At 40.0% G+C, this 24,906-nt stretch overlaps 1 protein-coding gene and 1 long non-coding RNA gene across 2 annotated transcripts; both read left to right on the forward strand.

Moving 5' to 3' along the window:
- Positions 1-234: 234 nt before the first annotated feature.
- On the forward strand, positions 235-11,880 carry LOC145877063 (NLR family CARD domain-containing protein 3-like). The gene is made up of 3 exons (XM_082972362.1): positions 235-253; positions 9,799-11,569; positions 11,691-11,880. The coding sequence occupies exons 1-3, from the start codon at positions 235-237 to the stop codon at positions 11,878-11,880; spliced, it is 1,980 nt and encodes a 659-aa protein (XP_082828488.1).
- An 826-nt stretch (positions 11,881-12,706) lies between these two features.
- LOC145877059 (uncharacterized) lies at positions 12,707-19,816 on the forward strand. Its single transcript, XR_014391566.1, has 3 exons — positions 12,707-13,022; positions 13,252-13,298; positions 17,147-19,816. It is a non-coding gene; the product is annotated as an uncharacterized LOC145877059 (long non-coding RNA).
- The last annotated feature ends 5,090 nt before the right edge of the window (positions 19,817-24,906 follow it).

Here is a 24,906-nt window from a genome sequence, read left to right on the forward strand (position 1 = left end):
ATGTTGGATCTCTGTTTAGTTGTTACTGTGTTGACCACAACCAACATGCTGGATCTCTGTTAAGTTGTCACTGTGTTAACCACAACCAACATGTTGGATCTCTGTTTAGTTGTTACTGTGTTAACCACAACCAACATGCTGGATCTCTGTTTAGGGCTCAGTGCTCTAAAATGAGTCTCTCTGGGGAGAGAGAGGAGGGGGGTCCTGCCTCTAAAATGAGCATCTCTGGGGGACATGACACCAAAACTAAGAGGTGAGCTGACAATATTGCTTAAGAATGTATATTCTAAAATGCTTTTTATTCAGAAATGATTGCTTATGGGTACATTCTATATAACTGTTCTAGATTTTAGATGTGTATGAAACTGTCTTTCTTTGCAAAACGCTATATGCACCTAGATATCTATATATCCACCTAGATATCTATATATCCACCTAGACATCTATATATCCACCTAGATATCTATATATCCACCTAGATATCTATATATCCACCTAGACATCTGTATATCCACCTAGATATCTATATATCCACCTAGATATCTATATATCCACCTAGACATCTATATATCCACCTAGATATCTATATATCCACCTAGATATATATATATATCCACCTAGATATATATATATATCCACCTAGATATCTGTATATCCACCTAGATATCTATATATCCACCTAGATATCTATATATCCACCTAGACATCTATATATCCACCTAGATATCTATATATCCACCTAGATATCTATATATCCACCTAGATATCTATATATCCACCAAGATATCTATATATCCACCTAGATATCTATATATCCACCTAGATATCTATATATCCACCTAGATATCGATAGATATATCCCCCTAGATATCTATATATCCACCTAGATATCTGTATATCCATCTAGACATCTATATATCCACCTAGACATCTATATATCCACCTAGATATCTATATATCCACCTAGATATCTATATATCCACCTAGATATCTATATATCCACCTAGATAAATATATATCTATATCCACCTAGATATCTATATATCCACCTAGATATCTATATATATACCTAGACATCTATATATCCACCTAGATATCTATATATCCACCTAGACATCTATATATCCACCTAGATATCTATATATCCACCTAGATCCCTATATATCCACCTAGACATCAATATATCCACCTAGATATCTATATATCCACCTAGATATCTATATATCTATATCCACCTAGATATCTATATATCCACCTAGATATCTATACATCCACCTAGATATCTATATATCCACCTAGATATCTATATATCCACCTAGATATCTATATATCCACCTAGATATCTATATATCCACCAAGATATCTGTATATCCACCTAGATATCTATTTATCCACCTAGATATCTATATATCCACCTAGATATCTATATATCCACCTAGATATCTATATATCCACCTAGATATCTATATATCCATTGTTTATCAGGAGTGGAATGTTGGTATCCAGTATATTTAACTGTGATATGTGGTTGTCCCACCTAGATATCTAAAGATGAATTCACTTGCAGATGCCATGTTAATTTGACCCAGTTTCTCACGTTGGGAAAATAACAGCAAATGTGCATTTGTTGTGGAAATTACCCACTTTAAAAGTCTTTATAAAGCCTTGTAGTGGTTTAATCATTTCTTTAAACAATGAGATAATTTACCAACATTTCTGAAAAGTGATTTATAGCGTTTTGTAATGAAACTCTTATGTTTCCCCATCTGAGCTCAGAGTAGATGAGAGATGTAATGTTTGTCTCTGTTGTGTTGAAGTCCAATCAAGCAGGAGAGACCAGCCTCCCCTGTTCCCAGCTGTGTGTCCATGAAGAGTGACCAGTCTATGGGTCTACCTATACTGTTTAGAGAGGGAGACTTTTCTACTGAACAAAGGTAAGAAGAACTCATTGGTCAGTGAGTTAAACAACACTGTCTCTAGTCTTTTCTCCTCTCCCCTTTTCCCATTTATTGTTGTTGTTTTCATAATCCATAGGCTTTTCCTTTTGTCCATTTTCACAGTCCTAAAACAATATTAAACAAACACAACATTTCCTCCCTGTGTGCGTGTGCGCGCGTCCAGCTACCTGCAGCCCCAAAATAAGATTTAGGCCAATCAGGGGCTATTAGTTAGTGTTCAGGCCTTGTGGGAGGGTTTTGAGTAGTCATTGGACTAGAAAAAGTAATTACATTAAATAACCTGACTGTTTGGATGTGTCTGTTAGTAAACTGTTTTATTTCTAAGAGATAATGAATAAAAAAATGAGTTGTTACTGTGTTAACCACAACCAACATGCTGGATCTCTGTTTAGTTGTCACTGTGTTAACCACAACCAACATGCTGGATCTCTGTTTAGTTGTCACTGTGTTAACCACAACCAACATGCTGCATCTCTGTTTAGTTGTCACTGTGTTAACCACAACCAACATGCTGGATTTCTGTTTAGTTGTTACTGTGTTAACCACAACCAACATGCTGGATCTCTGTTTAGTTGTCACTGTGTTAACCACAACCAACATGCTGGATCTCTGTTTAGTTGTCACTGTGTTAACCACAACCAACATATTGTATCTCTGTTTAGAGCTCAGTGCTCTAAAATGAGCATCTCTGGGGGACATATCACCAAAACTAAGAGGTGAGCTGACAATATTGCTTAAGAATGTATATTCTAAATAGTTTTTTTATTAGAAATGATTACTTATGGGTACATTCTATATAACTGTTCTAGATTTTAGATGTGTATGAAAATGTGTTTTTTGCAAAACGCTATATCCACCTAGATATCTAGATATCCACCTAGATATCTATATATCACCTAGATATCTATATATCCACCTAGACATCTATATATCCACCTAGACATCTATATATCCACCTAGATATCTATGTATCCACCTAGATATCTATATATCCACCTAGACATCTATATATCCACCTAGATATCTATATATCCACCTAGACATCTATATATCCACCTAGATATCTATATATCCACCTAGATATCTATATATCTATATCCACCTAGATATCTATATATCCACCTAGATATCTATATATCCACCTAGATATCTATATATCCACCTAGATATCTATATATTTATATACACCTAGCTATCTATATATCCACCTAGATATCTATATATCCACCAAGATATCTATATATCCACCTAGATATCTATATATCCACCTAGATATCTATATATCCACCTGGACACCTATATATCCACCTAGACATCTATATATCCACCTAGAGATCTATATATCCACCTAGACATCTATATATCCACCTAGATATCTATATATCCACCTAGAGATCTATATATCTATATCCACCTAGATATCTATATATCCACCTAGACATCTATATATCCACCTAGATATCTATATATCCACCTAGATATCTATATATCCACCTAGATATCTTTATATCTATATCCACCTAGATATCTATATATCCACCTAGATATCTATATATCCACCTAGATATCTATATATCCACCTAGACATCTATATATCCACCTAGACATCTATATATCCACCTAGACATCTATATATCCACCTAGACATCTATATATCCACCTAGATATCTATATATCCACCTAGATATCTATATATCTATATCCACCTAGATATCTATATATCCACCTAGATATCTATATATCCACCAAGATATCTATATATCCACCTAGATAACTATATATCCACCTAGATATCTATATATCCACCTAGATATCTATATATCCACCTAGACATCTATATATCCACCTAGACATCTATATATCCACCTAGATATCTATATATTCACCTAGACATCTATATATCCACCTAGATATCTATATATCCACCTAGATATCTATATATCCACCTAGACATCTATATATCCATTGTTTATCAGGAGTGGAATGTTGGTATCCAGTATATTTAACTGTGATATGTGGTTGTCCCACCTAGATATCTAAAGATGAATTCACTTGCAGATGCCATGTTAATTTCACCCAGTTTCTCACGTTGGGAAAATAACAGCAAATGTGCATTTGTTGTGGAAATTACCCACTTTAAAAGTCTTTATAAAGCCTTGTAGTGGTTTAATCATTTCTTTAAAAAATGAGATAATTTACCAACATTTCTGAAAAGTGATATTTAGCGTTTTGTAATGAAACTCTTATGTTTCCCCATCTGAGCTCAGAGTAGATGAGAGATGTTATGTTTGTCTCTGTTCTGTTGAAGCCCAATCAAGCAGGAGAGACCAGCCTCCCCTGTTCCCAGCTGTGTGTCCATGAAGAGTGACCAGTCTATGGGTCTACCTATACTGTTTAGAGAGGGAGACTTTTCTAATAAACAAAGGTAAGAAGAACTCATTGGTCAGTGAGTTAAACAACACTGTCTCTAGTCTTTTCTCCTCTCCCCTTTTCCCATTTATTGTTGTTGTTTTCATAATCCATAGGCTTTTCCTTTTGTCCATTTTCACAGTCCTAAAACAATATTAAACAAACACAACATTTCCTCCCTGTGTGTGTGTGCGTGTGCGCACGTCCAGCTACCTGCCGCCCCAAAATAAGATGTAGGCCAATCAGGGGCTATTAGTTAGTGTTCAGGCCTTGTGGGAGGGTTTTGAGTAGTCATTGGACTAGAAAAAGTCATTACATTAAATAACCTGACTGTTTGGATGTGTCTGTTAGTAAACGGTTTTATTTCTAAGAGATAATGAATAAAATAATTAGTTGTCACTGTGTTAACCACAACCAACATGCTGGATCTCTGTTTAGTTGTCACTGTGTTAACCACAACCAACATGTTGTATCTCTTTTTAGAGCTCAGTGCTCTAAAATGATCATCTCTGGGGGACATATCACCAAAACTAAGAGGTGAGCTGACAATATTGCTTAAGAATGTATATTCTAAATAGTTTTTTATTAGAAATGATTACTTATGGGTACATTCTATATAACTGTTCTAGATTTTAGATGTGTATGAAAATGTGTTTTTTGCAAAGCGCTATATCCACCTGGATATCTATATATCCACCTAGATATCTATATATCCACCTAGATATCTATATATCCACCTAGAAATCTATATATCCACCTAGACATCTATATATCCACCTAGATATCTATATATCCACCTAGACATCTATATATCCACCTAGATATCTATATATCCACCTAGATATCTATATATCCACCTAGATATCTATATATCCACCTAGATATCTATATATCCACCTAGATATCTATATATCCACCTAGATATCTATATATCCACCTAGATATCTATATATCTATATCCACCTAGATATCTATATATCCACCTAGATATCTATATATCCACCTAGATATCTATATATCCACCTAGATATCTATATATCCACCTAGATATCTATATATCCACCTAGATATCTATATATCCACCTAGATATCTATATATTTATATACACCTAGCTATCTATATATCTACCTAGATATCTATATATCGACCAAGATATCTATATATCCACCTAGATATCTATATATCCACCTAGATATCTATATATCCACCTAGACATCTATATATCCACCTAGATATCTATATATCCACCTAGATATCTTTATATCTATATCCACCTAGATATCTATATATCCACCTAGATATCTATATATCCACCTAGATATCTATATATCCACCTAGACATCTATATATCCACCTAGACATCTATATATCCACCTAGATATCTATATATCCACCTAGACATCTATATATCTATATCCACCTAGATATCTATATATCCACCTAGATATCTATATATTTATATACACCTAGCTATCTATATATCCACCTAGATATCTATATATCCACCAAGATATCTATATATCCACCTAGATATCTATATATCCACCTAGACATCTATATATCCACCTAGATATCTATATATCCACCTAGATATCTATATATTTATATACACCTAGCTATCTATATATCCACATAGATATCTATATATCCACCAATATATCTATATATCCACCTAGATATCTATATATCCACCTAGATATCTATATATCCACCTAGATATCTATATATCCACCTAGACATCTATATATCCACCTAGACATCTATATATCCACCTAGATATCTATATATTCACCTAGACATCTATATATCCACCTAGATATCTATATATCCAACTAGATATCTATATATCCACCTAGATATCTATATATCCACCTAGATATCTATATATCCATTGTTTATCAGGAGTGGAATGTTGGTATCCAGTATATTTAACTGTGATATGTGGTTGTCCCACCTAGATATCTAAAGATGAATTCACTTGCAGATGCCATGTTAATTTGACACAGTTTCTCATCATCGGGAAAATAACAGCAAATGTGCATTTTATGTGGAAATTACCCACTTTAAAAGTCTTTATAAAGCCTTGTAGTGGTTTAATCATTTCTTTAAATAATGAGATAATTTACCAACATTTCTGAAAAGTGATATTTAGCGTTTTGTAATGAAACTCTTATGTTTCCCCATCTGAGCTCAGAGTAGATGAGAGATGTTATGTTTGTCTCTGTTGTGTTGAAGCCCAATCAAGCAGGAGAGACCAGCCTCCCCTGTACCCAGCTGTGTGTCCATGAAGAGTGACAAGTCTATGGGTCTACCTATACTGTTTAGAGAGGGAGACTTTTCTACTGAACAAAGGTAAGAAGAACTCATTGGTCAGTGAGTTAAACAACACTGTCTCTAGTCTTTTCTCCTCTCCCATTTTCCCATTTATTGTTGTTGTTTTCATAATCCATAGGCTTTTCCTTTTGTCCATTTTCACAGTCCTAAAACAATATTAAACAAACACAACATTTCCTCCCTGTGTGCGTGTGCGCGCGTCCGGCTACCTGCCGCCCCAAAATAAGATGTAGGCCAATCAGGGGCTATTAGTTAGTGTTCAGGCCTTGTGGGAGGGTTTTGAGTAGTCATTGGGCTAGAAAAAGTAATTACATTAAATAACCTGACTGTTTGGATGTGTCTGTTAGAAAACGGTTTTATTTCTAAGACATAATGAATAAAATAATTAGTTGTTACTGTGTTAACCACAACCAACATGCTGGATCTCTGTTTAGTTGTCACTGTGTTAACCACAACCAACATGCTGGATCTCTGTTTAGTTGTCACTGTGTTAACCACAACCAACATGCTGGATCTCTGTTTAGTTGTCACTGTGTTAACCACAACCAACATGCTGCATCTCTGTTTAGTTGTCACTGTGTTAACCACAACCAACATGCTGGATCTCTGTTTAGTTGTCACTGTGTTAACCACAACCAACATGTTGGATCTCTGTTTAGTTGTCACTGTGTTAACCACAACCAACATGCTGGATCTCTGTTTAGTTGTTACTGTGTTGACCACAACCAACATGCTGGATCTCTGTTTAGTTGTCACTGTGTTGACCACAACCAACATGCTGGATCTCTGTTTAGTTGTCACTGTGTTAACCACAACCAACATGCTGGATCTCTGTTTAGTTGTCACTGTGTTAACCACAACCAACATGCTGGATCTCTGTTTAGTTGTCACTGTGTTAACCACAACCAACATGTTGGATCTCTGTTTAGTTGTCACTGTGTTAACCACAACCAACATGCTGGATCTCTGTTTAGTTGTTACTGTGTTGACCACAACCAACATGCTGGATCTCTGTTTACAGGGGACAGTGCTCTAAAATGAGTCTCTCTGGGGAGAGCGAGGAGGGGGGCCCTGCCTCTAAAATGAGTCTCTCTGGGGAGAGAGAGGAGGGGGGCCCTGCCTCTAAAATGCATCTCTCTGGGGGACATGACACCAAAGCTAAGAGGTGAGATAACAATTTCATGAATAATTCATTAAGTTTATTTCCTAAATAAATAGCTATCTTAAAAGGTGAATGCAGTTACTGTAAATCTCTCTGGATAAGAGCATCTGCTAAATCAGGGGTTCTCAATCCGGGGTCTGTGGAGGTACTGCAGGGGTTCTGCAGGAAGCGCGGGGAGTGGTGGTGTATCCAGGGAGAAAACTAAACTAATATTCTGAAATGTCATTGTGGTCTTATGCTCCCATCTATTGGAATTATTTAGCAACTGAAGTAGTGCTGATAACATGTGTTATTCCTTACTAAAGTAGTAATTACTGAGAATTACTAGTTAATTTTATCACTTACAATCATAAAATAAGAACTTATACCATAACAAACAATTAAACTGACATAAACCAAAATCACTATATATGTAGTTATTTAGTTAATTACCAAATTGAGCAGAGCCGGTCACCGCTGAGAGTGAGGGAGATATATAGCATTTTGCATAAAAAAACATGATTTCTGTCTCTGAAATAAAACCATCAAGTGATAGATTTTAAACAAATCCTTGTCTGTGAGAGATGTAATAATTAATACATAATTTCTTTAAACAATAAAAGCTCATTTCTGTAAAGTGATATGTTGCGTTTTGGAACTCTTCTTATGTTTCCCCATCTGAGCTCAGAGTAGATGAGAGATGTAATGTTTGTCTCTGTTGTGTTGAAGTCCAATCAAGCAGGAGAGACCAGCCTCCCCTGTACCCAGCTGTGTGTCCATGAAGAGTGACTGGTCTATGAATCATCCTATAGAGTTTAGAGAGGGAGACTTTTCTACTGAACAAAGGTAAGAAGAACTCATGGGTCATGGTCAGTGAGTTAAACAACACTGTCTCTAGTCATTTCTCCTCTCCCATTTTCACATTTATTTTTTCAATTTTCATAGTCCTTAAACAATATTAAACAAACACAACATTCCCTCCCTGTTTGTGTGTGTGTGTGTGTGTGTGTGTGTGTGTGTGTGTGTGTGTGTGTGTGTGTGTGTGTGTGTGTGTGTGTGTGTGTGTGTGTACTCCCTGGTTGATTAGATGTAATCTCATGTTTTGTCCACAGAAACCAACAGGAGAGATCAGAGTCAGAGATTCTCAGTGGTCAGTCTTCCCAGAGTCATCAAACAGACCTGGACTCTATATTCAGTGTATGTGATCCTGTTATGAACATTTGTTTTTGTTTTCCTCAAGTAAAGTTGATCTGTCAATTATTCATTATTGTGTTATAGAGAAAGCATTTATTCTCTTGCTTAACTTATTTACTTGATTTATTTTAGTTGCTTGAAGAGAAAATGATGACATTTGTGAAGAACGAGCTGAAGATGTTCAAGAGGATTCTTAGTCCAGAACTCCCAGAAGGCTTTGAGAGTCAGAAGCAGGATGAGGAAGTGGTGGATGCTGAAGATGAGAAGCAGGAGAGCAGTGCCAGAGAGGGGGCTCTGAAGATCACACTGCACGTCCTGAGGAAAATGAACCAGAAGGAGCTTGCTGACACACTGGAGAAATGTAAGATCTGTCTGCCTCATGTTGAATGCTGTTTTATAACATTTAAAAGCTGTGGCTAAAGCACAGCTAAAGTAGCTGTGTAACTCAATGATATTGTAGCAGCCTTAACACAACACCTAGTGACCTCATCAAGTAGCAGCAGGGATGTGTTGTGGTGATTAATTTAGAGAGAGAGAGAGAGACAGAGAGAGAGAGAGAGAGACAACATTAATAATACCATCAATAACACCAATAATAATATAATCAGTTACACCAGTCTGTAATGCATTATGAAAACATTTACACATTTATACTGTCAGTTAAGAGAATAAATTATTATAATGTAAAACTTTATAACAGTCCTACAGTACTGTAGGCATTAAAACAGACGTAATATTAATAACATCTGTGTTATTTCTAGATTCAGATGAGCTTGCTGTGATTTGCCAACGTGAACTCAAATCTAATCTAAAGAAGAAGTTTCAATGTGTATTTGAGGGGATCGCTAAACAAGGAAACCCAACACTTCTCAATAAGATCTACACAGAGCTCTACATCACAGAGGGTGGAACAGGAGAGGTCAATAATGAACATGAGCTGAGACAGATTGAGACAACAACCAGGAAACAAGCAAGACCAGAGACTGCAGTCAAATGTAACGACATCTTCAAACCCTTAACTGGACAAGACAAACTTATCAGAACTGTGCTGACAAAGGGAGTCGCTGGCATTGGAAAAACAGTCTCTGTGCAGAAGTTCATTCTGGACTGGGCTGAAGGAAAAGCAAATCAGGATGTTCAATTTGTGTTTTCATTCCCTTTTCGGGAGCTGAATTTGATGAAAGGGGACAAACACACTTTCATTGAACTTCTCTATCACTTCTCAATGGAAACCAAACAATCAAGAATCTCCATCTACAACAAGTACAAAGTTCTGTTCATCTTTGATGGTCTGGATGAGTGCCGACTGCCCCTAGACTTCCAGAAGAACAAGATCTGTTGGGACGTCACAGAGTCAACCTCAGTGGATGTTCTGCTGACAAATCTCATCGAGGGAAATCTGCTTCCCTCTGCTCTCCTCTGGATAACTACCCGACCTGCAGCAGCCAATAAGATCCCTTCAGGGTGTGTTGACCAGGTGACAGAGGTACGAGGGTTCAATGACCCACAGAAGGAGGAGTACTTCAGGAAGAGATTCAGTGATGAGGACCTGGCCAACAGAATCATCTCACACATAAAGAGATCAAGGAGCCTCCACATCATGTGCCACATTCCAGTCTTCTGTTGGATTTCTGCAACAGTCCTCGAACACATGCTGAAACATAAGAGAGAAGAGATGCCCAAGACTCTGACTGAGATGTACACACACCTTGTGGTGTTTCATACCAAACAGAAGAATGAAAAGTATCTTGGGATAGAAGAGACAGGTCCACACTGGAATAAAGAGAGCATTCTGTCACTGGGAAAACTGGCTTTTCAACAGCTTGTGAATGGCAATCTGATTTTCTATGAAGAAGACCTGAAGGAGGTTGGCATTGATGTCAATGAAGCCTCTGTGTACTCAGGATTGTGCACACAGCTCTTTAAAGAGGAATGTGTTCTGTACCAAGACAAGGTGTACTGCTTCGTGCATCTGAGCATTCAGGAGTTTCTGGCTGCTGTATATGTGTTCCTCTCATTCATCAACAACAATGAGAATCTCATGGACAAACTGAAAACAAAAGATGAGCCTGAAGTTACTTTCTACAAGAGTGCTGTGGATAAAGCCTTACAAAGTGAGATGGGAAACCTGGACCTGTTCCTCCGCTTCCTTCTGGGACTTTCACTGGAGTCCAATCAGAAGCACTTACAAGGTCTACTGACAAAGACAAGAAGCAGCTCACAGAGCCATGAAGAGACAGTAAAGTACATCAAGAAGAAGATCAGGGAGAATCCCTCTCCAGAGAGGAGCATCAATCTGTTCCACTGTCTGAATGAACTGAATGACCATTCTCTAGTGGAGGAGATCCAAAGCTACCTGAGCTCAGGAAGTCTCTCAGAACCCAACCTGTCACCTGCACAGTGGTCAGCTCTGGTCTTTGTGTTGCTGACTTCAGAAAAGGAGCTGGATGTGTTTGACCTGAAGAAATTCTCCAGATCAGAGGAAGGTCTTCTGAGGCTGCTGCCAGTGGTCAAAGCCTCCAGAGCTGCTCTGTGAGTAAATAGAATGACATTTAAGAACTTATCATCAGGAAGAAATGAATATCATTGTCCTTCTACACTACTGGTGTTAAATAAACAGTGTGTTTGTGAAGTCATGATGATCTTGTTGCAGGCTGTCAGGCTGTGGAGTCACAGAGAAAGGCTGTGCTTCTCTGGTCTCAGCTCTGAGGTCAAACCCTTCACACCTGAGAGAGCTGGACCTGAGTAACAATGACCTGAAGGATTCAGGAGTGAAGCTGCTCTCTGCTGGACTGGGGAATCCCCACTGTAAACTGGAGACTCTGAGGTCAGTATTCCTGTAGTTGGTCAACAAGTGATAACTGTTCACCAGATCCACATGTGTTTACCAGACACACATAGTCCACACCATATGTGTTTGGACAGTGAAGCTTACATTTTACATTTGGTGCTATGCTCCAGCATTTTGGATTTGAGATAGAATGTTTCATATTAGGTGACAGTACAGAATGTCACCTTTTATTTAAAGGTATTCATACATATACAGTCGTGGCCAAAGGTTTTGAGAATGACACAAATATTATTTTTCACAAGTCTGCTGCTTCAGTGTCTTTAGATATTTTTGGTCAGATGTTACTATGGAATACTGAAGTATAATTACAAGCATTTCATAAGTGTCAAAGGCTTTTATTGACAATTACATGAAGTTGAAACATAACCCAAAACACAACCAAAACAAACTGCAAATCATACCAATGAGTAAACCAACCAAATCCTCAACTTGTGACTACTTTAATACACTATAAGTGAATTGGTCAGAATACTTATGACTTCTTCAAATAGGGGGACTAGATACATAAAGTGCTTTTATTTTTCAAAATGGTGAAACAGATATGTATGAAAATACCCTCAAATAAAAGGTGACATTATATACTGTCACCTCATATGAAACATTTGATCTGAAATCGAAAATGTTGGAGTTTAGAGCCACATTTAAAATGTTATCTTCACTGTCAAAATAGATATGGTGTGGACTGTATACTCAATACAATCTAAATCTGAGTCTTTTGACTGATGCTGCTTTTTAAACTGGTCTGGTCAGTCTACTCAAATATTTGTACTATACATTTTTCTCTCAACAAGCAATACTTTGATCATTTGTCATTTCTAGTAATGATACATTATTTTATGAATAGATATGGCAGGTTTCAGGACACTGATATATCTGAATATGTAGAAAAAATATATACTGCCACTATTTTCACCACCAAAGAATGTCAGTGTGATTTTATTATGATTTGACTCTTTGCAGGCTGTCAGGCTGTCTAGTCACAGAGGAAGGCTGTGCTTCTCTGGTCTCAGCTCTGCGGTCAAACCCCTCACACCTGAGAGAGCTGGACCTGAGCTACAATCACCCAGGAGACTCAGGAGTCAGACTGCTCTCTGCTGGACTGGAGGATCCACACTGCAGACTGGAGAAACTCAAGTATGTAGAGGGTTTATGTCAATGTTCATATCAGACATGTTTGACTTATCAGGCTAGTTATGACAAACATTCTTAACACCACTTGGACAAAGTTCTATGCTGACTCTGTGTGTGTGTGTGTGTGTGTGTGTGTGTGTGTGTGTGTGTGTGTGTGTGTGTGTGTGTGTGTGTGTGTGTGTGTGTGTGTGTATCACTCATTGACTGTCTGTTCTTCTGCTTACCGCTACAGTGTGGAAAATGGTGGAGAGAACACAATGAAACCTGGGCTTAGAAAATGTGAGTGTTGACTGCTGTGAGGAATATGACAAAGAATAAGTCCTAATTCAAGTGTGTGTGTCCTGTGTGTGTGTGTGTATCCTGTGTGTGTGTGTGTGTGTGTGTATCCAGTGTGTGTGTGTGTGTGTGTTTGTGTGTCCAGTGTGTGTCCAGTGTGTGTGTGTGTGTGTGTGTCCATCCTGAAATGGACAATTATGAATGGGAACATATTGGCACCGTACGAAACATATACACGATGTCCAATACCACTCAAATGGACGGCATTTATTTCAAAGCTTATGGCAAATCTCATATGGAAAATGCCAAGTGTCACACAGCAAAAATCCATAAGATGGCAAGCGCGCTCCACAGTAAATTGTCATATTGCAAATGCACATCAAGTCAAGACCCAAGGGTCAAATTTTGAAAATGTGAAAAAAAAACCACAAAAATGTATCACCCTCTAAAAAAGTGCTCTCTAGACCGCTTTTCAAAATTCTTTCGATTTTTTTTGTCAATTATATATGTATAAGAACTGTATGAACATACCTTTGTCATATTATATTCTCATATTTTTTTTACTTGTCCATAAGGCATATGTTTTGCCAATTTGCAATATGATTTCATAGGAAGTCAAACGTCGAAGTCAAAAGTCAGTGAACCATTCCCAAATGCCATAAGAAATGTCCAAATGCAATATGAAAGTATTGAAAGTGCCAAATCAGGATGTTATGTCCATTTGCCATGTGCGATCATAGGAAGTTGGTTTCCAAACCCAAAAGTCAGTGAACCATGTCCAAATGGCATTTATACTGCCCGAATGACATATAGCCCTATGTTAAGCCATGAATCAACCTAGATGGTCTATGTGTCATGTATGATGAGGGAGAAGTGGGACTCTGTTGTTTTTAACATTTTGAAAAACGTCCAAAATGACCAGGGGCGCCCCCTATTGGATGGGCATGGGTGGGGGGTGCTCCCTACCCAACCGTAGACCCCTTGCTCCCCCTAAAGGCATTAAAAAACGTTTTTAAAATGTGCTCCTGGTAACCCATTCCAATCACCAGGTGCACGGCTGTCCATTTGCAATATGTTTTAATTTGACATGCTCAAAAATACTGCAGAAATGCAAAATTGACTGGCCCGATGAACTCGGGATGGCCGGGCAGTGCTAGTGGGTCCTCTCCATCGCTCGTTGTGTTGATTTCATCATGTCCATTTGGTGATGTTTTTTCACTGTTGAATCTTATTGCAAATGGACACAAGTCAGCCAGCAAGTCACCGTCCATCAGTCAATTAGATATCATTCTGACACCAAACTGATACATACTGACACCACACCAACTTTTTCCAATTAGTTTAGCAGCCAACTATCACATATTTCAGAGCAGGCCCATAATTCACAGCATCTTCTGTTTAACCTCTCTGGGCTAGGTGGGACGAATTCGTCCCACCTACGTAACAGCCAGTTGAATCCTGTGGCGCGATTTTCAAAACCTTTGAAATGCTATTACTTCAATTTCTCAAACATATGACTATTTTACAGCTATTTAAAGACAAGACTCTCGTTAATCTAACCACACTGTCCGATTTCAAAAAGGCTTTACAACGAAAGCAAAACATTAGATTATGTCAGCAGACTACCCAGCCAGAAATAATCAGACACCCATTTTTCAAGCTAGCATATAATGTCACAAAAACCCAGAAGACAGCTAAATGCAGCACTAACCTTTGATGATCTTCATCAGATGACACACCTAGGACATTATGTTATACAATACATGCATGTTTTGTTCAATCAAGTTCATATTCATATCAAAAAACAGCTTTTTACATTAGCATGTGACGTTCAGAACTAGCATACCCCCCGCAAACTTCCGGGGAATTTACTAACAATTTACTAAATTACTCACGATAAACGTTCACAAAAAGCATAACAATTATTTTAAGAATTATAGATACAGAACTCCTCTATGCACTCGATATGTCCGATTTTAAAATAGCTTTTCGGATGAAGCACATTTTGCAATATTCTAAGTACATAGCCCAGCCATCACGGGCTAGCTATTTAGACACCCGGCAAGTTTAGCCTTCACCAAAATCACATTTACTATAAGAAAAATGGTCTTACCTTTCCTGTTCTTCGTCAGAATGCACTCCCAGGACTTCTACTTCAATAACAAATGTTGGTTTGGTCCCAAATAATCCATCGTTATATCCGAATAGCGTCGTTTTGTTCGTGCGTTCCAGAAACTATCCGAAATGGTAAATAACGGTCGTGCGCATAGCGCATTTCGTGACAAAAAAAATTATAAATATTCCTTTACCGTACTTCGAAGCATGTCAACCGCTGTTTAAAATCAATTTTTATGCAATTTATCTCGTAGAAAAGCGATAATATTCCGACCGGGAATCTGCGTGTCTGTAAAATGAGGGAAAAACAGAAAGATGGGGGCGGACTGTGCATGCGCCTAAAGCCCTTTGTCCCCTGATAGACCACTTAGCAAAAGCGCTCCTGTGTTTCAGCCAGGGCTTTGAATTACGTCATTCAGGTTTTTCCCGGGCTCTGAGACCCCATTGGAGCTGTGGGAAGTGTCACGTAACAGCTAAGATCCTGACTTTTCAATAAACAGAAACAAGAAGAACGACTCCTTGTCAGACAGGCCACTTCCTGCATGAAACCTTCTCAGATTTTTGCCTGCCAAATGAGTTCTGTTATACTCACAGACACCATTCAAACAGTTTTAGAAACTTTAGGGTGTTTTCTATCCATATGTAATAAGTATATGCATATTCTAGTTACTGGGTAGGAGTGGTAACCAGATTAAATCGGGTACGTTTTTTATCCGGCGGTGAAAATACTGCCCCCTAGCACTAACAAGTTAAACCATAATAAAAACATAAAACACATAGTTACGTTCTAGCTGTGGGTCCAGTTCGGACATTATGTGTAGGCCTAGCTGAGGCGACACCGAATCCTAAGTTTCGGCTCGATAGGTCATTTGAAGCCCGAGCAGCGACCTTAATTGGTGCTGAAAATCCACATTTTCCGGGAGTTGCTACGGGGTCCTTGAATGAAACGTTAGGGTCCATCTCTATGGGCCGAGGCGGTTTCAATGCACCTAGTCTTGCGACTCTGGGACTTTTTTAAATGTCGTCATTTTTGTGATGTTATTGCAAATGTACGAGTCTGTTTCTCGGTCTGAGAACCTCCTAGAGCCACGTAACTCACCGTGCACTATCGACTTGAGCTCTAGAACAGGTTTCTAAAGTTTCAGAGCTCTAGGTCTGACGGTTCTTTGATAGTTCAAATGAAGTTAACTATTGCAGGCAGTGTATGTCTCTAAGCCCCACACTGTGTTACTATGGCCTAGATGTGTATGTGTGTTAGTTTGTTTTGCAAATCTGATGGGATAAATGACTGATTTAGAGGTTCATGAGGGTTGCCTAATCACACATATGAAGTTTTGGAAAGATGTGACTTTTTTAACCCTTCGAAACAGCCCCTATGCCCCCAATTTAAGGCACTTCCGGTTGGCACAGGAAGCTAAAAGTAAACACATATCCTCATTGGGGTAGGCTTTTACAGAATCCTGAGTTGAATACAGTGATTTTCACAAACTGCAGGTTTGGTGCATCAAAACACCTTTAGGGTGAATTTAACCACTTCCGGTTGCTCCAGGAAGCTTAGAATCAACACAGGTAGACCTCATAGTATAACATATGATCATTCAACAAGTCTCAAGTTACCTTAACTTCTCCTTTTGATACCTAGAAACATCTACATTAAATGAATTAGTGAAAAGTGAGTTAACATTCTAATGTGAATGATGATGATTTCTAATATTGTGTCTGGTTTCATCCATCAGATGTCTGTGATCTCACACTCGACCCAAACACAGTAGACAGACGCCTCTCTCTGTCTGAGGAGAACAGAAAGGTGACATGGAGGAGAGAGGAGCAGCCGTATCCTGATCACCCAGAGAGATTTGTGGGATGTAGACAGGTGCTGTGTAGAGAGGGTCTGACTGGGCGCTGTTACTGGGAGGCAGAGTGGAGTGGGAGGGAGGCTGTTATAGGAGTGACTTATAAAGGAATCAACAGGAGAGGAGAGGTTAATGACTGTTGTCTTGGATGTAATGACAAGTCCTGGAGTCTGACCTGCTCTGACAACAGTTACTATGCCTGTCACGATAATAATTCCACTACCATAGACGTCCGCTCCTCCAGCTCCCACAGAGTAGGAGTGTATCTGGACTGGCCAGCCGGCACTCTGTCCTTCTATAGAGCCTCCTCTGACACACTGACCCACCTGATCACATTCACCTCCACATTCACTGAGCCCCTCTATCCAGGGTTCTGGGTTTATAATGACTCCTCAGTGTCCCTGTAAATAATAACCTGACACACACACACACACACACACACACACACACACACACACACACACACACACACACACACACACACACACACACATATACACACACTGGACACACACACACACACACACACACACACTGACACACACTGACACACACACACACACTCACACTGGACACCCACATACACATACACTGGACACACACACACACACAGTGGACACGCGCACGCACACACACACACACACACACACACACACACACACACACACACACACACAGATACACCCATTGAATAAACATACACACACTGGACACATTCACATACACACACACACACACACACACACACACACACACACACACACTGGACACACACACACACACACACACACACACACACACACACACACACACACACTGGATACACATACACACAATGGACACATACAATGGATTCACACACTGGACACACACTGGACAAACACGCTGGACACAAATACACACTGGACACACACACACACCAGACACACACACACTAGATACACACACTGGACACACACACACACACACACACACACACTGGACACACACACACTGGACACACAAACACACACACACACACACTGGATACACACACACACACACACACACACACACACACAGGATACACACACACACACACACACACACACACACACACACACACACACACACACACACACACACACACACACACACACACTGGAAACAAACACACACAGAACACACACACACACACACATACACACACTGGACACATACACAATGGACACACACACACATGCTGGACACACATATGCAAACACACACACAGACACACAAACACACACACACACTGGACACACACACACAGACACAAGACAGACACAAGTGTTCTTCTCTTCTCAGGAAGGCCAAGTCTGAATATTTTATGTCTGTTACCACTGATAACCTGAATGACCCTAGAAAGTTTTGCTATTAAGTCTATGTCTGGTAACAGTAATGTTAATGAATTACCATCATGTGTATTGAAGGACTCTGTTGCTATATATGACAAAACTGAAATGCTGAATTGTTTCAATGAGCACTTTGTATCATCTGGTAGGCTGTTTAATTCAGTGTCCTCTGTCTCTGTACAACCTTGTGTTGATGAACCAGTGAGAGCTGGTCAAACTTTTAGCTTTTTGCCATTCTCAGTGCAGGTGGTACATAAGGCCCTGAAATCCTTAGATCAGAGAAAGCCTGCAGGTCCTGATCTTTTGGATCCCTGCTTTTTAAATCTGGCAGCTGATTTCATAGCTGAACCACTTGCATATCTGTTTAATCTAACCCTGGAATGTAATGAAATTCCAAAGATCTGGAAATCAGCATTTGTCCTGCCACTTTTAAAAGGGGGAGATCCAACTCTTTTAAATAATTATAGGCCAATCTCAAAGCTGTCACCCCTGGTGAAAATACTTGAAACCCTTGTGAGTGACCAGCTAAAAGAGTTTTTATATACTAACTCTATTTTATCAATGTACCAATCGGGTTTCAGGAAGAAGCATAGCACAATTACAGCAGCCATGATGGTTTTAAATGATATCACTGAAGCTCTTGACAAAAAACAGCATTGTGTCTCACTTTTTATTGATCTCTCTAAGGCTTTTGATACAGTTGATCATGCTATACTAAGGCAGAGATTGTTGAGTGTAGGTCTTTCAGAGCATGCAGTTGCATGGTTTGTTAACTATCTGTCTGATCGAACTCAGTGCACTCAATTTGATGGGCTTAGGTCTGTTAAATTGTCTGTCTTGAATGGTGTGCCCCAAGGCTCTGTACTTGGTCCTCTCTTATTCACTATTTATATAAATAATTTAGACAAAAATGTCCAAAATGCGCAACTTCATTTTTATGCTGATGATACTGTTATTTACTGTTGTGCTTCATCTCTTACAAAAGCTTTCCAGAACTTGCAAACTGCTTTTAATACTGTTCAACATACCTTGTCTCAATTGAAGCTTATCCTGAATACTGACAAAACTAAACTTCTGGTGTTTTCTAAAGCCAGAAATAGACCCCTGAACCTTTCACCTATTACTACCTGTCAGGGCAAGGAGATTGAGGTTGTAACATATAAATATCTTGGAATTTTGATTGATGATGGCCTCTCTTTTAAAATGCATATTCAACAACTTACAAAAAAATTGAAGCTGAAATTAGGATTTTATTTTAGGAATAAGGCTTGTTTTTCTTTTGAAGCCAGAAGGAGGCTAGTATCAGCTACGTTTATGCCTTTACTAGACTATGGGGATATTTTATATATGAATGCTTCCGCTCAGTGTTTGAGATCAATTGACACCCTTTACCATGGCACTTTCAGATGTATTTTAAATTGCAAAACCTTTACGCACCACTGCACTTTATATACCAGGGTTGGCTGGCCTTCTCTAGTCACTCGTAGGCTCAGTCACTGGTATACTTTTATTTACAAAGACATTTTTGGTTTACTACCTTTTTATTTGGGCATTTTTATTGTTCAGAAATGTGGTGGGTACTCTCTTCGTTCGCGGGACTTTATCCTGCTAACTGTTCCAAATGTCCGAACTGAATTTGGTAAAAGGGCTTTCATGTACTCTGCGCCATCGTCTTGGAACGCCTTACAAAATACTTTTAAACTGGAAGAACTTGTCCCGATTGGTGTTTTTAAATCACTGATGAAGGATCTTGAGACTGATTCCCTGACATGTCAATGTTTTTAATTTGCTGTTTTTGATTTTGTTATATTCTTTGTTAATTCTATGGTTTTTACTAGATTACTTGTAGTTTTTCATGTTTGTCTGTAATTTTTGTAATGACTTGGCGCTGCCTATCTTGGCCAGGACGCTCTTGAAAAATAGATTTTAAATCTCAATGAGCCCTTCCTGGTTAAATAAAGGTCCAAAAAATAAATAAAAAGTTCTCATTTACAACTGCGACCTGGCCAAGATAAAGCAAAGCAGTGGGACAAAAACAACAGAGTTACACATTGGATAAACAAACGTACAGTCAATACCACAATAGAAATATCTATATACAGTGTGTGCAAATGGAGTAAGGAGGTAAGGCAATATATAGACCATAGAAGCAGAGTAATTACAATTTAACAAATTAACACTTGAGGGATAGATGTGCAGATGATGATGTGTAAGTAGAAATACTGGTGTGCAAAAGAGCAAAAAAAAGTATATAAAAACATGGGGATGAGGTAGGCAGTTGGATGGGCTATTTACAGATGGGCTGTGTACAGCTGCAGCGATCGGTAAGCTGATCAGATAGCTGATGCTTAAAGGTAATGAGGTAGATAGATATAAGTCTCCAACTTCAGAAATTTTTGCAATTTGTTCCAGTGATTGGCAGCAGAGAACTGGAAGGAAATGCGGCCAATGTAGGTGTTGGCTTTGGGGATGACCAGTGAGATATACCTGCTGGAGTGCGTGCATTGGGTGGGTGTTGCTATGGTGACCAGTGAGCTGAGTGAAGTCGGCCTAGCAAAGACTTATAGATGACCTGGAGCCAGTGGGTTTGGCGACGAATATGTATACCAGGTCGATTAGAAAGGCCTGCTCGCAGAAGTGTTCTAGGGAGCATTTGACAGTGATGAGGGGTGGCCGTTTGACCGCAAACCCATAACGGATGCAGGCGATGAGGCAGTGATCGCTGAGATCCTGATTGAAAACAGCAGAGGTGTATTTGGAGGGCAAGTTGGTCAGGATAATATCTATGAGGGTACCCATGTTTACAGATTTAGGGGTTGTACCTGGTGGGTTCCTTGATAATTTGTGTGAGATTGAGGGCATCTAGCTTGAATTGTAGGACGGCCGGGGTGTTAACCTCACTAGGGTAGGGGGCACTGTTTTCACCTCCGGATGAAAAGCGTGCCAAAGTAAACTTGGTAGATTTGGATAGAAAACACTCTAAAGTTTCCAAAACTGTTAAAATAATGTCTGTGAGTATAACAGAACTGATATGACAGGCGAAAACCTGAGAAAAATACATCCAGGAAGTGGGATTTGTTGTTGTTGTAGTTTTCCATTGACTGCCTATACAGATTCCATTGACTTAGGTCTCAAATTGCACTTCCTATGGCTTCCACTAGATGTCAACAGTCTTTAGAAATAGTTTCAGGCTTGCATCCTGAAAAATGAGAGTGTAAGACCACTCTGAATGAGTGGACCATTCAGTATCTCAGAGATTTTTCATGCGCGAGACCGAGAGCGCACCTTTCTTGTTTACCTTTTATATTGACGACGTTATTGTCCGGTTGAAATGTTATATATTATTTAGGCTAAAAACAACCTGAGGATTGATTATAAACATCGTTTGACATGTTTCTACGAACTTTACTGATACTTTCGGATTTTTCGTCTGGCTGTTGTGATTGCCTTTGAGCCTGTGGATTACTGAACAAAACGCATGAACAAAACGGAGGTTTTTGGATATAAAGAGAGACTTTATCGAACAAAACAAACATTTATTGAGTAAATGGGAGTCTTGTGAGTTGCAACGATATGAAGATCATCAAAAGTAAGTGATTCATTTTATCGCTATTTCTGACTTGTGTAACTCCTCTACTTGGCTGGTAACTGTTTGTAATGATTTGTCTGCTGGGCGCTGTTCTCAGATAATCGCATGGTATGCTTTCACGGTAAAGCCTTTATGAAATCTGACACCGTGGTTTGATTAACAAGAAGTTAATCTTTAAACCGATGTATAACACTTGAATGTTTTATGAATTCTTATAATGAGTATTTCTGTTTTTGAATTTGGTACTCTGCAATTTCACTGGATGTTGGCCATGTGGGACGGTAGCGTCCCACACCCCCTAGAGAGGTTAAGCATATCCCAGTTTAGGTCACCTAACAGAACAAACTCTGAAGCTAGATGGGGGCCAATCAATTCACATATGGTGTCCAGGGCAGCTGGGAGCTGAGGGGGGTCTGTAACAGGCGGCAACAGTGAGAGACTTATTTCTGGAGAGATTCATTTTTTAAATTAAAAGCTCGAACTGTTTGGGCTTAGACCTGGAAAGTATGATAGAACATTGCAGGCCATCTCTGCAGTAGATTGCAACTCCTCTCATTTTGATGGAAAATGTTGTAGTTGGGGATGGAAATTTCAGAATTTTTGGTGACCTTCCAAAGCCAGGATTCAGACACGGCAAGGACATCAAGGTTGGCGGAGTGTGCTAAAGCAGTGAGTAAAACAAACTTAGGGAGGAGGCTTCTGATGTTAACATGCATGAAACCAAGGCTTTTACGGTTACAGAAGTCAACAAATGAGAGCGCCTGGGGACACACAGGGCCTGGGATAACGTCTACATCACCAGAGGAGTAGGATGAGGGCACGGCTAAAGGCTTTCAGAACTGGTCAGCTCCCTCTAGTCAGGTTATAGTGACGACTGGCTCCCTCCCTCTAGTCAGGTTATAGTGATGACTGGCTCGCTCCCTCTAGTCAGGTTATAGTGATGACTGGCTCCCTCCCTCTAGTCAGGTTATAGTGATGACTGGTTCCCTCCCTCTAGTCAGGTTATAGTGATGACTGGCTCCCTCCCTCTAGTCAGGTTATAGTGATGACTGGCTCCCTCCCTCTAGTCAGGTTATAGTGATGACTGGCTCCCTCCCTCTAGTCAGGTTATAGTGATGACTGGCTCCCTCCCTCTAGTCAGGTTATAGTGATGACTGGCTCCCTCCCTCTAGTCAGGTTATAGTGATGACTGGCTCCCTCCCTCTAGTCAGGTTATAGTGATGACTGGCTCCCTCCCTCTAGTCAGGTTATAGTGATGACTGGCTCCCTCCCTCTAGTCAGGTTATAGTGATGACTGGCTCCCTCCCTCTAGTCAGGTTATAGTGATGACTGGCTCGCTCCCTCTAGTCAGGTTATAGTGATGACTGGCTCCCTCCCTCTAGTCAGGTTATAGTGATGACTGGCTCCCTCCCTCTAGTCAGGTTATAGTGATGACTGGCTCCCTCCCTCTAGTCAGGTTATAGTGATGACTGGCTCCCTCCCTCTAGTCAGGTTATAGTGATGACTGGCTCCCTCCCTCTAGTCAGGTTATAGTGACGACTGGCTCCCTCCCTCTAGTCAGGTTATAGTGATGACTGGCTCCCTCCCTCTAGTCAGGTTATAGTGATGACTGGCTCCCTCCAGTCAGGTTATAGTGATGACTGGCTCCCTCCCTCCAGTCAGGTTATAGTGACGACTGGCTCCCTCCCTCTAGTCAGGTTATAGTGATGACTGGCTCCCTCCCTCTAGTCAGGTTATAGTGATGACTGGCTCCCTCCCTCTAGTCAGGTTATAGTGATGACTGGCTCCCTCCCTCTAGTCAGGTTATAGTGATGACTGGCTCCCTCCCTCTAGTCAGGTTATAGTGACGACTGGCTCCCTCCCTCTAGTCAGGTTATAGTGATGACTGGCTCCCTCCCTCTAGTCAGGTTATAGTGATGACTGGCTCCCTCCCTCTAGTCAGGTTATAGTGATGACTGGCTCCCTCCCTCTAGTCAGGTTATAGTGATGACTGGCTCCCTCCCTCCAGTCAGGTTATAGTGATGACTGGCTCCCTCCCTCTAGTCAGGTTATAGTGATGACTGGCTCCCTCCCTCTAGTCAGGTTATAGTGATGACTGGCTCCCTCCCTCTAGTCAGGTTATAGTGATGACTGGCTCCCTCCCTCTAGTCAGGTTATAGTGATGACTGGCTCCCTCCCTCTAGTCAGGTTATAGTGATGACTGGCTCCCTCCCTGTAGTCAGGTTATAGTGATGACTGGCTCCCTCTAGTCAGGTTATAGTGACGACTGGCTCCCTCTAGTCAGGTTATAGTGATGACTGGCTCCCTCCCTCTAGTCAGGTTATAGTGATGACTGGCTCCCTCCCTCTAGTCAGGTTATAGTGATGACTGGCTCCCTCCCTCTAGTCAGGTTATAGTGATGACTGGCTCCCTCTAGTCAGGTTATAGTGATGACTGGCTCCCTCTAGTCAGGTTATAGTGATGACTGGCTCCCTCCCTCTAGTCAGGTTATAGTGATGACTGGCTCCCTCCCTCTAGTCAGGTTATAGTGATGACTGGCTCCCTCTAGTCAGGTTATAGTGATGACTGGCTCCCTCTAGTTAGGTTATAGTGATGACTGGCTCCCTCCAGTCAGGTTATAGTGATGACTGGCTCCCTCTAGTCAGGTTATAGTGATGACTGGCTCCCTCTAGTCAGGTTAT

The sequence above is a fragment of the Salmo salar genome, unplaced genomic scaffold (assembly GCF_965601325.2).
Source record: "Salmo salar unplaced genomic scaffold, fSalSal1 ptg000669l, whole genome shotgun sequence".
NCBI lineage: Eukaryota > Metazoa > Chordata > Actinopteri > Salmoniformes > Salmonidae > Salmo > Salmo salar.